A 12876-nucleotide genomic window follows, 5' to 3' on the forward strand; every position below is an offset into this window, starting at 1 on the left:
GCTGCCTTCTCTGGGAATACCACCCATGCTGCTTTCAGAAATCTGCCCAGCCTTAGCAGTGCCATTATAATGTGTTTCACATGAATTTGGAAGGCTGAAACAGAAGTTGTACACATTTTAGGAATGTTAACAAAGTCATATTTTTTCCCCATTGAACAATTACATGTTCGAAAGTGGCCATTTGATCAAACCTCTGGTGCAGTGATAATTATTGTTTTCTGCTGACATCTTTATAGAATAGTTATATGTTGTTCTGTTAATATTTGATTAAGTGTTTTTAGTTTTTGTCATGACACTTTCCTTCCAGATTTTTGTTGGCTGTGTCCGAAACAAAACACTTTGTTATTATGAGGCTGGAATTTATTCAACTGTCTCTTGGACATCCTAGACTAATAAACATAATCATAGTAGTCTGCAGGCCTCCAAAGCCACAATGCTAATCACCTGGTATCATATTTTATTGCAGCAAGTATAGCTTTAACTTTTAGACAAGTTAAACTGGAATAGCAGTATTAGCTAGACAGTAGCAATGGGAATGTGTTAAGGTTTTTTCCATGAGTACCATCCTTGAAGCTGATAATTTTTTGTGACTGAGTAGATGACAGCATGAAATTCAATTACAGCAAACAGTCTCAGTCATTACACCTGTCTACTTCCACAGGAAAGTATTTGTAAATTGTTCTTTATCCTTCAATTCCCTAAAACTTTGGTCTGTGATTGGCAGTTGTCAGTAGAGATGAATAGAGGCAGAAAGAGAATATAAAGTATCCGAGTAGCTCACCAAAGAAAAGAGCACCTTTGGGAGTTTTGCGGGGTTTTGTTTTTCTTAATGAAGAGTAATAGTTATGTGCCAAGGATCTAGTGCAAGACTGTTGGCAAATGTTTCAGTTGAAAAAAAAAAAAAAGAAAGTTATGAAAGATGAATCCTAAAAAAGGCAGGACAAAGGAAAAATCTAATTAACATAGAAATATTTCTTCTCCAAGAGAAAACAAGTGCTACATGAGAACAAAAGCCCCTCTCTGTTATTTGTAAGGCTGGTTTGTTGCTCTAATGCATTTGTAAGAATCAGGTTTGTGCCTGACATGTCAAAACTTCACAAAGCAAGATTTGTGGATACCTTGGGAGTTGATGTTGTCACTTGTTACGCAACTCAGCATCCGTTCAGCACTGATTGATGCCCAAGCTGCCAGTTTTGGAAGAAATGGGATACAGACATGACAATAATATTCGTACCAAATGTCAGGCAAGAGAAACAGGGGAGTTCATAGGACGGGTCTAGACGTAGACTCTGACCAGAAAAAAGACATGATAGACAAACTGTCAGCACTGATATTTCTAAACTGTTTCATTTGTTTCTAGTAAGTTCTTTTTCTTTCTTTTTATTGGTTTCCCTTCCCAAAACTTTACCATAGTAGGCAGCATAGAAAGCTGACACAGTTAGTGGGTACAGGCTTGGTAAAGGAATTACCAAACCATTAATTTTTAAATGTATCAGAAATAAAAAAGATACAGAAGATTAGTAAATCACTACAAATTTGATAAGAATACTATTTAAGTGTATGCTTTCTTGGAACTTCATAATAATATTAGGGGACACCACAATGTATTGATTCTTTTTCCTCATTTTTTGACTTCTTGTATTTCTTAATTGATTTGCAGCTGTATTCAGGCAACTTCTGTTTCTGTTACTCTCCATAGATCAGCAGGTAATTTAAGAGTTTCTCAACCACAAAAGCAAGGGCAAAGAAGTGTAATGGAGTAATGCATCCAAGTATTACTTGACTACATTGCCTGTTACCCTCTACTCCTCACATCCCCAAGTGGCCCGAGAGCTGTGTGTGCCTCTGCTCACGGCTTGCAGAGCATTGTAAGCACACTGTGTTATATTTATGAGCTGGAAAGTAAAGTGTGTCAGAGAGGAAGTTAAAATTGCTTCTCGGTAGGATATTGTTAGTGTAAAATATCTGATTTATTTGGGTCACTTTTTGAATGCTGCAGCTTGTAAACACAGTGGGGAATCTGTCTGTCATTGATCCAAAGCAATGGGTACTAATGGCATAATACAGTGGTACTCAATAACCTTTTATCATGGGCTGCTTTGTCATGTGGAGACTTAACTGAGGGCAGAGAAATACATTTTAACCAAAAAGAAAGTGCTATAAATTTCCATCTGTCCATTTTAAAAAGTTCGGTTTAAGAGCTGTCATATTCTTTCTTGATATTTTTTGCATGGATTGTCGTACAAAATAGTATGAAAGTTATCTTGCATAGTAGTGCAAACATGAAGATAAATGTAGGCAAATTTTCCCAAGCATTCTAAGGACAAGCTAAAGCCGATCTCTGTCATGGCTTGAGTAGCACTGCCATATTGTGGTACTCTGAAATGTATTATTTCTCCTTTCACACAAATGCCTTGTATATTTATGGAAAACTCAGTAAACAAGTAAGGGAAACATCTACACTGTATAGTTTTAAAATTTGTGCAGTACCTGCAAACCCTTGTCAAGGTTTTATTTCAAGTAACATCCATGTACATCAGATAACTCCTTATAAGTCAGCGTGGGCATATATCCTGAGGCATGTTGCTCCAGACCAGTATAAAAACCAGTGTGGTGCCGCACCCTGACCCCAGGCTCCTCATTGCTGTGGCTGCAGTTCTTCAAAGGGCGTAATCTGTTTGCCTGCAGCTCTGATCTAGCAAGGCAATCTGGGTGCCTAAGTTTCCCTTAAAAACTAACCAGTGTGGTGGAAAAACAGGTTATGGCTTCATTTATACGTTTTCTCCTGGGAGCAAATTAGTAAGGAAACCAGTGCCGAAGGGTGCCGTTTGGGTAATCTTGATGCAGGATTGGTAACAGAGTATAGGGAGTTTTGTAATCTCTTCCTGAGCAACCACTTAGGAGCTATCAACAGTATAATTCTCTGCTACTCTTTTCATATATACACATGGGTTCATTTTGTGTTCATTGTTTGTACAAAGCCAGATTCCAGTCTCAGTTAAAATAGATGTACAGTCAAAGAAACTCCATTGTCTAAAAAATCCTTCCCAAAAAGGAGACAGCTATGACATTTTAAATAGAAATAGTAGAGTATGTTATAGCTGTTGGGACTCTGTTATCTCTGTTTTTCCATTATTTGCATTTGTTAGCAATGTTCCCTTTTAGCACTGAACACTGACAGCACCTCCCAACTGCTGTAGAAAGCTCTTGTAGAAAAAATGTTGCTAATACTTTATGTAATTTAAAACTTACATTGGGCCCTGAGATGCAGTTTTACAGGGGTATAAAAATTGATCTCTCCCTGCTTTACGAAAAAGCCGTGTTTTTGAATAATTGCTGCATATCCTCATGATATGAAAAGAAAAGAGGCAAAAAGCCAAGAGATTTTGTCCTTTGGTAAGTGCTGCAAGTGTCCTGTGCTATGAAAGTAAGTGAGAGTATTACTGTTGATTTCAGCAAGTACAAGACAAAGCTCAAACTGTCCTAAGCACATTATTGCTATTATAAAATAAAGCAATATAAAAAATAGTTAAGGAAGGCTGTCAGCCCATTCATTCATTAGTCTTTGTATAACAAATCATGAAACCAGAGATGCAAACAGACTTGGTAACATTTATTAATATGGGTTTTGGTCCTGCACTGGGAGAATTTACTCACCTTCGTTTGGGAAACTTTTTGCACAAACCGGGATAGTAGGAATGAATCCCTTATTTCTCAGAAATTTTGACAGTTTTGTACACGTGAATGATTTAGTGGCTGGAAATGCTATTTCTAAAGAGAGTTTTAAAAAAAATGTATCAGGTGAGAAGTCTCCATGACTGATGTTACTGGGTAGAATTGAGGCACTTTCATGATGCAGGACTTTAGGAAATCTCAGAGAAATGGCTGAGTAGGTTTCTTTTGCTAAGTTTTTTTTTTTCTTTTTTTTTTATGAAAACAGTGTTACAGTTGATTTTGTGCTAGAAATTGGTGCATAATGCCGAGTTCGTTACACATGGGAATGTCCAGCTTCCCATGTTTTGATTTTTTAGTTTACATTGTTTGTTTTATTATTTTATACTTTTCTTAGATTAATAGAAATTGGAAAAGATTTCATTTTGCATGTCTTTGTATTTTGGAAAATACACTTTGGATCAAGGGATATGCCAGACATATGAACCATGGAATAGCTAAGGACAGAGATAAAAGGCATGAACAATATTATATAATAACATTTTCACAGAACTTTGGACTAAAAGCAATGCCTTCCAAAACAATCACTGCAGTTTTCTATATATAAATATTTGCACATATTAATAATATACCATATGGTTGGCTTAGCATTATGAATGTAACACTTCAGCCTACCAGATGCAATATTCTCTCTGGAGCAGAAACTCCTTGGAATATCCTGCTCTTTTTGACACTTCAGTTTTAACTTTTTCTATAACTTGATCTGAAAATGATGACCAGCTTGAGATCTATGTAACTGGAAGGCTTTATCAGTAAAGCTCAGCAGCGTTATATTTCTCTGTGGCTTGATGTTGAAACCTAGTGAAAAATCAATTTTTCCTTTTGCTGAATGGTATATTTGAAGCATTTAAAAAAGGTGAATGAGTGTGCTGAGGGCCTGTCATTCTCAAAATACTCTCTTATGCAGCATGTGTAGGTACATCTGCCAGTTAGCCCTGCGAGGCTGTGTGTGTTTGATGCATTGGATGTTGTGTCAGTAGGAAGGAGAAAAAGAAGAGATGAGGTATATCAGAAAGAAAGCTGATAGCAAATGGTGTTTTGAACAGCCCGTATCCCCCAGTGTAATATATTATGGAAATAATGATTCTGATAGGTGATGCTTCTTTGTAACCCAAAGTGATACAGTAGGGATTATACATGCTCAAATCATTCAGGACTGGGTACTTAGTTGTCTAGAAATGCTGTAAGAAGTGCCTTCATTGCAAACATCTTTGTTATGGAACCTGTGGTAAGAACTAGATTACTGAAGGAAAAAAAAGAAAAAGGTTTTACTTATTATTATTATTATTATTGTTTTATCTACCACGAAAAGTGGTATTTTTTGTTTGAATCTATTTTTACCGATGTATCTTTTATTCTGATTTAGTACCATATTTAGGTTGGATTTAGGGATGGATTGTATGCTTTAACTCATTTTCAAGCTCACTCAAACATAGCTGTTACAAAAACATAAATCGATTTTTAATTAATTAACATGGGAAGGCAATGTGAAGTGGTCTGTAGTTTTAAAAAGAGCAGTCAGAAAGCCAAAACAAGTAAACGTGTGAATGCAAAACAGGCTGTAAAAAAAAAGATGCAGAGAGTATATGGAGAAAATGATTATACTAGAATAAAGAACAAAATGTTCCTGACATGTACATGCTCCGTAAGCATAGATCAAAAAATACAACCCAAAAGGCAGAATAGCGATAGGTTTTTTTATATTTAGCCTCTAATATCAATATGATTGCTCTCTTACAGTTATTTCTTTGCAGTAACAATAGGCTGATGTACCTTGCCGGAGGAGGACACTCTGGCTTCAGCCCATTTCATGATTCTCTTCTTCCCCTGACATATGTCAGGGCTCAAAGTGTGAGACAGAATAAGGCTAGGTGACTTACTGCATTTTAGGAATATCATCCAGAATGGGGCTTATATGCAACATCGTTCTCTTCAGAGCCCTAAAGGAAGATCCAGACTCAAGGTCAGAATTATCTCTACCTCTGAAATATAGCACAGCCTTTTCAACTAGAGGAAAAACAAATAAACAAACAAACAAAAACAAAACAACACAAAACCCTTTCTTTTAATCTGATCATTTTTGAAAGAAAATAAGAATATTAACTAACAGGAAATATAATTCACTTATTCAAGACAGCTTTGCACACTACTTTACAATGTCAATAAGTCACTGAGATTTTCTTTTTCTTTGAATTTCCTGAAGAAATGGAATTTGCCTTTTTGTGGTATACTTAGTACAGATGTTCAATGGGAATGGTAGGGAATATTTCATTTCCCCTGCTAACATCTTCCCCCTTCTCTGTTCCTCTTTCTCTGCATCCTTGTTCCTTCTCCACATAAGCAAAGTTAACTAATTCCAAAGGAAGTAAGTTCATTTTGCTTCACTGCTTAAAAGAAAAATAAATGTTATGACCAACAGAATGAAGAAATTTGGTATGTTAAAACAAAAGGCAGTGAATGTTGAGAACAATTTCCAGTGACCTAAGTAATACAAATTTTTTTCAAATAGGTATAAACATTAACAATTTTGGACATATAAAAATCTAAAATTAACAGTTTGAAAACGTTTATCTGGATGATATAGAACGTGATTCATGAAACATAATGACCTCTCTGAAATTCAGCCAGGATACTGTGCTACACCATATTTAGACAAAGACAACTAGTTAATCATAGCAAAGAACATTAGACAGAGTAAATTGCTTTGCTGCATTCCAGACTCTTAGCTACAAAAAGAATATATTCCACTAATTAAAGAGTAGAAATATTCAAAACTTTTAGAAAGAGAATGCAACAGAGAAAGAGAGAGATCCTGAATTTAGAATGCTTTATCCATTCGTGATGTTTGCATGATACAGTGTTTTGATTTTATCAGTTAGGTAGCCTATGTTAAGGGGTCTTCAACTTTGATTATATTGAATATATGACATAATAGTTCATGATGACTATTATCATGCATGGTTTGTATTTTTAATTTCCATGGATTCTTGGAGCTTCTAATGAAATATAAATAAATTCAACTTTAAAAACTACACAAATATACAGTTAAAAAAAAAAAAAAAAAAAGGCCAGGACAGGAACTTCACAATTAAAATAAGAAGTTAACAATCAAATTTTAAATGTCTTAGAGGATTATTATCCTGGTTGTACTGTACAAATTTTTGATTTTTCATTGTGTTTATATACTTAGTTTTACATAATGTGCACTCTAGATGTTTTATTTCCTTATCCTTTAAATTAAATGGAGGAAAGTGGGTGTGCATAAGAATATTAGAATAATAATTACTCTAATTAGACTTTGAGGTGAATAGTAAAAGTTCACCTACTTGTTGCAGCAACAAGTTCACCTACTTGTTGCAGCAAAGTATCCTTGTCCTGCAAAGGAATGCACGTTGGTGGATGTAGTTCTAATGAACTGGGTTCATTCAATGGGATAAGAATTATTTTTTATCTGAAGATTTTGCATCATTTTACATAGTGAAAGCTGTATATACAGTTCTGAAATAAGGCTATTCTTTTTTTCCCTAGAGAAAGATTTAAATTTTTCAGAATGTTTGTTCAAAGTTGTGGATTCTGTACTGGAAAGAGATATAAGTAAATTTATATCTATTTTTTTGTTTTCTTTCCTGTCTATGGATTATATATGGTTCTATGTGATTCATGTCTCTGAACCTGCTCTCTGCATATGATCATGTTTCTAAACAGATAAATGTAAATTTTCCTTTAACTGCAGGGGGTTGAGGATCAGATCCTCTCTTTGTATCTTTTGTATGAGCACCCTTGAAATTAACTGAACTATTTCCACTGAATTGAAGGAAAACAAGACTAAGTCCTGCTTCATTCCAATCCCATGTTCTCTTTTAAACAGCTAAAGTTTTACAGAACTTCTGTGCTGCATATATATATGCAGTGCATATGTTTGAAGAAACGTGATGTTGGGACTCCTTTGGAAAAACCTGTCAGCAGAAAATCTGCCATCTTTCCTTTTCATTAGCTATAGGATAACTGGAGCAAGAAAGCTACTTTTTTAATCACTCACATTTTATTACCTTATTTATTAACCTTATTTAAATTAACCTTATTTAACCTTATTAACCTTATTTAAATGAGAGTCAGTGGCTCTATAATTTGTGCACTTTTTTTTTTTTAATTTCAAAAAGCACCTGTTTGTGGGTGACATACTAGGAAACTGTGTGTACGTTTGCATGTGTGCATGTACACACTTCTGTGTAGACTGAGTGGAGTAGGACAGTCACCCCTTTATTTCATAAGAACTACGTAGATTTTCTCAGACTTTCAAAAAATAACAAGGCCAAATATGGAAATTTCAGCTTTAAAGAAGGAGTGTTCTAGAAAGGTTTGAATGAATGCAAAGAAGGTTTTTAGTCTCTAACAATGTTGTTTTCACTACCAAGTCATGCCATAATAAAATAACACAAGAGATTATTTTTAAGCAGAATTGCAAGCAACTGTATGAAATCAATCTAAAATGTGATTTTGTTTGATACACCTTATTTATTTTTGCAAGCATGTCAGAAATGTATGCAATAAATATTTAGATTTTTAATTTAACACAAAATTAATCTAAAAATCTACCTTCCTAGCTTAATTAGAATTCATTTGCTTAATTGCCATTCCTATCCCATAAACCCCAGTTTTTCACAAACTTGAACAATGCCACTTTTTGCTGTTTGCACTGTAATTTGATTTCTATTATAGTTTATGAACAGTAATAGGGTCCTATCTGAATATTCATTAGCTGTTGAATTGTGAGCTTTGAAAAGGTGCTTTCTTTTACCTTAATGAAAGTGGCTCAGCATGGGGTGGATCAGTAATGACATTTGATTTTAGGGATCCAACAAATTTGCTTGTTATTTATTGACACATCTTGTCCAAACAGCTCCCTCGCAAGTTAGTGGAGTAATGAAAGAAAGAGTGCTTCAGAGGAGTGTGGAGCTTTCCTGGCAGGAACCAGAACATCCCAATGGAGTCATTACTGAATATGAAATCAAGTATTATGAGAAAGTAAGTGCTAAGATTATCTGTAATGTACAACAGTGTGCTCTTTGCTCACTAAATTGTGGAACAATATTACAGCCATAACAGTCCTGTCATCTATCCTCTCTGCTGTGATCTCTTCAAAGCCACAGTGATTTTGCTTATTTGTAGCAATCATCTATTAACTATTTCTTGCAATTATTATGGTTATCATATGTTCCATATATTGTATTTTGGTATCCAAAAAGTGAAATATCCACTTGAAATCACCCCTTCCCCCCCCCTTGATTTTTCTATTATTAAATTGGACAGTGGAAATTTTAACATGAGACATCATTTTTCTGTCTCTTCTACATTGTTTTTAAAGCTCTTTCCATTTCCTTCTGTGTCGGTATAATTCCAATCTTGAGATGAGACATCAAATAGAGCTCTTGACTACATATGGTATTTCCTTATGAATTGGGCAGCTTGGACTTATGTCTGAAAACTTCCAAAACACTTCCTACAGTTTCAGCAGATAAATATTCCTTGTTTGCCCTCTGAAAAACTCCTAGCAATGTGAGATTTATTTTTCACTTGTTCTCTCAACACAATAATGCATTGCGGACTGCTTCTCAATAGTAGATGAAGTGATTTCTATTTTTGGTAGAGTGAAATTGCAATCTTATTGATGTCAGTCGGAGTTTTGCCATTCATTTCAGTGTGTCTGGGGCTTCATTCTTGATAACTTTGAGGTATTCCAGAATAAAAAAATAAATAAAAAATCTGACAGGCATATAAGTAAGGCCACATGCTACCATAAGCTGAATGAAAGTGGGATAAAGGCAGGTTCTGCAGCTACATGTTTGTCTTGGGACCTGGAGTAAGTGTTGCTCCTCCAGATTCCCTGAGAAATTTGCTGCAGCATGTAAAGTATTCTTATTTTTTTTTATGAAACAGTCTGGGAGAAGAAGAAGGAAAAACAAAAAAAAGAACTAAAATATAAAGAAATAAACATAGGCGCTCCTTTGTGATCTCTTGTGAAGACATTTTATCTCTGAAAACAAGGTAATAAAATCTCTATATCAGAAAAGAGCCAAAAAAGAGAAAAGAGCATGTCACCTACTAGATAACATATAATTAGGTAAATTCAGACCAGATTGGATCTAATATCAGGTGTCACATCTAATTTTCAGTGCTGAATTACAAAAAATATATTTATCAAAAGATCTTTATATGATTTGGAAAGGGAATAAAATGTTTATTTGTTGATGCTATGTCCCAGTTTTAAATTACTCAGTTTAATGACTCCTATGACAAAACTTACTAGATATGTAAAGATATCTGCAAATCTTTTTAAGGGAGTTCTATTTTTGGCAGGTAATTTATCTCCCTTGAGTGTGTATGCACACACACACAACTGAAGTCCAAACGCGAAAAGAAAGTTTACATAATTACTAAGGAAAAAGTGTTCTGTCGGGGGGGGGGGGGACAAAAAAAAAAACAGCTTTTTCATTTCTATATGCATAGTACTTTCTTGTCTGTTAAAATAAAATAAACCATTTAAATAGCTCGTGGAAAATAACATAAAAATGACAAAAACACTTTTCATATATGCTGACTCTTAGAATGTAGATTTTATTATTTTTGTCTATATATTTCTGTTACTTTAAATAAACAGCAGAATTTCATTGCCAGTTTCCTGTGTTTGCAAAGCACAAGAACTGGTATTAGACTTCTTTTGTAAGGGAAGCAAACCTACTGATATTATACTTACTACAGTCAAATAAATAAAAAAGGATAAGGTTGTTATTCTACAAACACTCACAGATAAACAGAACTTTATACCTTTAATTCAGCAAAATATTTTTTACACAAATACTTAAATGTCTGCCTTCCTTCCAAAATAATGTATTTTAGCTTGAAAAGTACTTCTTAAGCTTCTTGCTCAGGATGAAAGAAGCAGTTCACATTTTGTTCTGTTAATTCAAAAATAGACCTGAACTCTCTTTTAGAGCCAAAATCAAATCAAACATTTTTGTGGTTCCGAAATATTCTGATAAGTGTTTCTTTGCCTCTCTTTTCTGGCTAGGACTGGAACTTAACTGCCAGAAATCTCCGAAGTAAGCTTGTCTTATGAGATTTCTAGCTTAAGTTATTTTTCTTTCTTTGTTATTTATTTATTTTGAATTGAAGAATTGCTGGCAATTCGGACAAGTCTCATTTATGCATCAAAACCCAAACTCTGAAATTCCACTGTGGCTTGCAATCCTGAACCTATACTACTATTTACTGTTTGCTTACGCTTGTTTCACATCTCTCAAGTGTTCCTGTTCTTTCTCACATACCAACATACATTCCACCATGGTCTTCACTTACAGATGATTTAAATCTTCTTAGAGAAGATATGAAAAAATATTGCTACCCAGGCTGACAGGCTTGCTCAAATGACAGAACAGGCAAGGCTCAGGAGAAGCCATTACTGCATCTTAGAAAAGAAATTTGATACGTTGTATGGAGCACTGTATTTCAGCAAAAGGCTTTGCTGCTACACTGAATGCAAAGCGGAAGGTTTTCCATCATTTTAAGCTGGCAAAGTGCTATTGAAATCAGTTACAGATTTATTCCTTCCCTCTCTGTCCATCTCATTAGCAGTGCCTCGTATGGCTCATGCTTGCATTGGGATCATGTGATGCATTCAGATGGTTGGTTAATTCATCCCTTCTGCCCTTCAAATCGGGGTTGCGTATGCCACTGAAATCAGCAGGGCTGCACATATCTACACTGAAGGATAATTTGGACCACTAAATTTGATGAATAAGTAGAGCTGTTTGAATACCATAATGGTCTGTGATACAACTTTTGTAACATTTGGAAGTGAGTTATTACCCACAGGATTTGTAATCATACAGCTTCAAAATTTGGGGAGGTTACATACTCAACTTCTTTCCCTGGGTTTTACTTGATGCCATAGGGTCGAAACTTGAGAAAAGACTAGGAGCCAGAGATAAGATTAAGTGTTTTCACTTAATTAAAGAACAGAATTCAGGCAATATTCAGTCAGTTTTACACTGCACCATAATAACTTTTGAAAGGTGTTGGAAGGCAACAAGGGAAAGTATTCTGACCATGACAGAACAGATTTTCCTGTCACTGAACTGTTTAGACCCTTCAGCTGTCCCAGGAAAGCTGTGGTCAAGCTATTTTTTCATCAAAAATTGACAGAATGTAATCAGAGCCCCCAAAACAGTCATTTTATGCCTGGATGTTTTATGACTGACAACATGAGCATCCTATTTAAATTTTATGTTACTTTAAGGACTTCTCATTGCAGTGACAGTGTTTTGTAATACTCCTCAGAGTGTGCTATGTTTTTTATGTTGGGCAAAATAGCACTCAGTAAATTGAAATAAACTACCCAAACCAGTTGTCTGTTGCTAATCTTCAATCATGATAAAATCTGACCTGTAAATGTCATTTAATCTTTTGCCTTCTCATTTCCAGGATCAAAGAGAGAGGACCTATTCAACGGTGAAAACCAAGTCCACTTCAGCTTCTATTAATAACCTAAAACCAGGAACAGTGTATGTTTTCCAGATTCGTGCTTTTACTGCTGCTGGTTATGGAAATTATAGTCCCAGACTGGATGTTGCTACACTAGAAGAAGCCACAGGTAAACATTTAGATTTATAGGCAATTAACATTTTCAGTAGAAGCAGTAAGTAAAACACAAAAGGGAAGAGTCATAAGCAATATTATTAAAACTAGAAAGAGGAGCATATATGCTAAATAACTGTTTTTGATTTGGTTGAACTGTCCATCCAAATTCTATGTGAAGCTGCCGGAACACAGACAGTTCAGGTGAATTTTCTATTTTGATTCACCAAATTATTTCAAAAATATGTTAAATCAGTTGTAGCCAGTGGGTCTAAAGAGGTTTCTGTGTTTTTTGTTTCTCCAAAAAAGTATGAGGATACATATTGTGTTCTAGCTATTAGACAAAGTAAGCATCAAGAATAATTGAATGCATCCAACTTAAAAATCCTGATGACTTCTTTTAATCAGAATTTTAATGGAAAAACAATTGTGAAATTGTTTGTGAAAATTCAGTGGTTTTCAGCCAAGACTGGATGTATACAAAGCATAGTGCAAAAACCTTTCTATGAC

General features: G+C 34.8%; 1 protein-coding gene across 4 annotated transcripts in view; it reads left to right on the forward strand.

Annotated features, from left to right (window-relative positions):
- The window catches only part of EPHA7 (EPH receptor A7), a 162650-nt gene that overhangs the window by 108540 nt on the left and 41234 nt on the right, over nucleotides 1-12876 (forward strand). For all 4 annotated transcript variants that reach the window (XM_013948856.2, XM_013948853.2, XM_013948857.2 and 1 more), the window contains exons 6-7: nucleotides 8633-8757; nucleotides 12214-12382. In XM_013948856.2, the coding sequence (XP_013804310.1) occupies nucleotides 8633-8757; nucleotides 12214-12382 (294 nt within the window). The remainder of the gene's footprint in view (nucleotides 1-8632; nucleotides 8758-12213; nucleotides 12383-12876) is intronic.

Source organism: Apteryx mantelli, chromosome 3 (assembly GCF_036417845.1).
Source record: "Apteryx mantelli isolate bAptMan1 chromosome 3, bAptMan1.hap1, whole genome shotgun sequence".
Lineage (NCBI taxonomy): Eukaryota > Metazoa > Chordata > Aves > Apterygiformes > Apterygidae > Apteryx > Apteryx mantelli.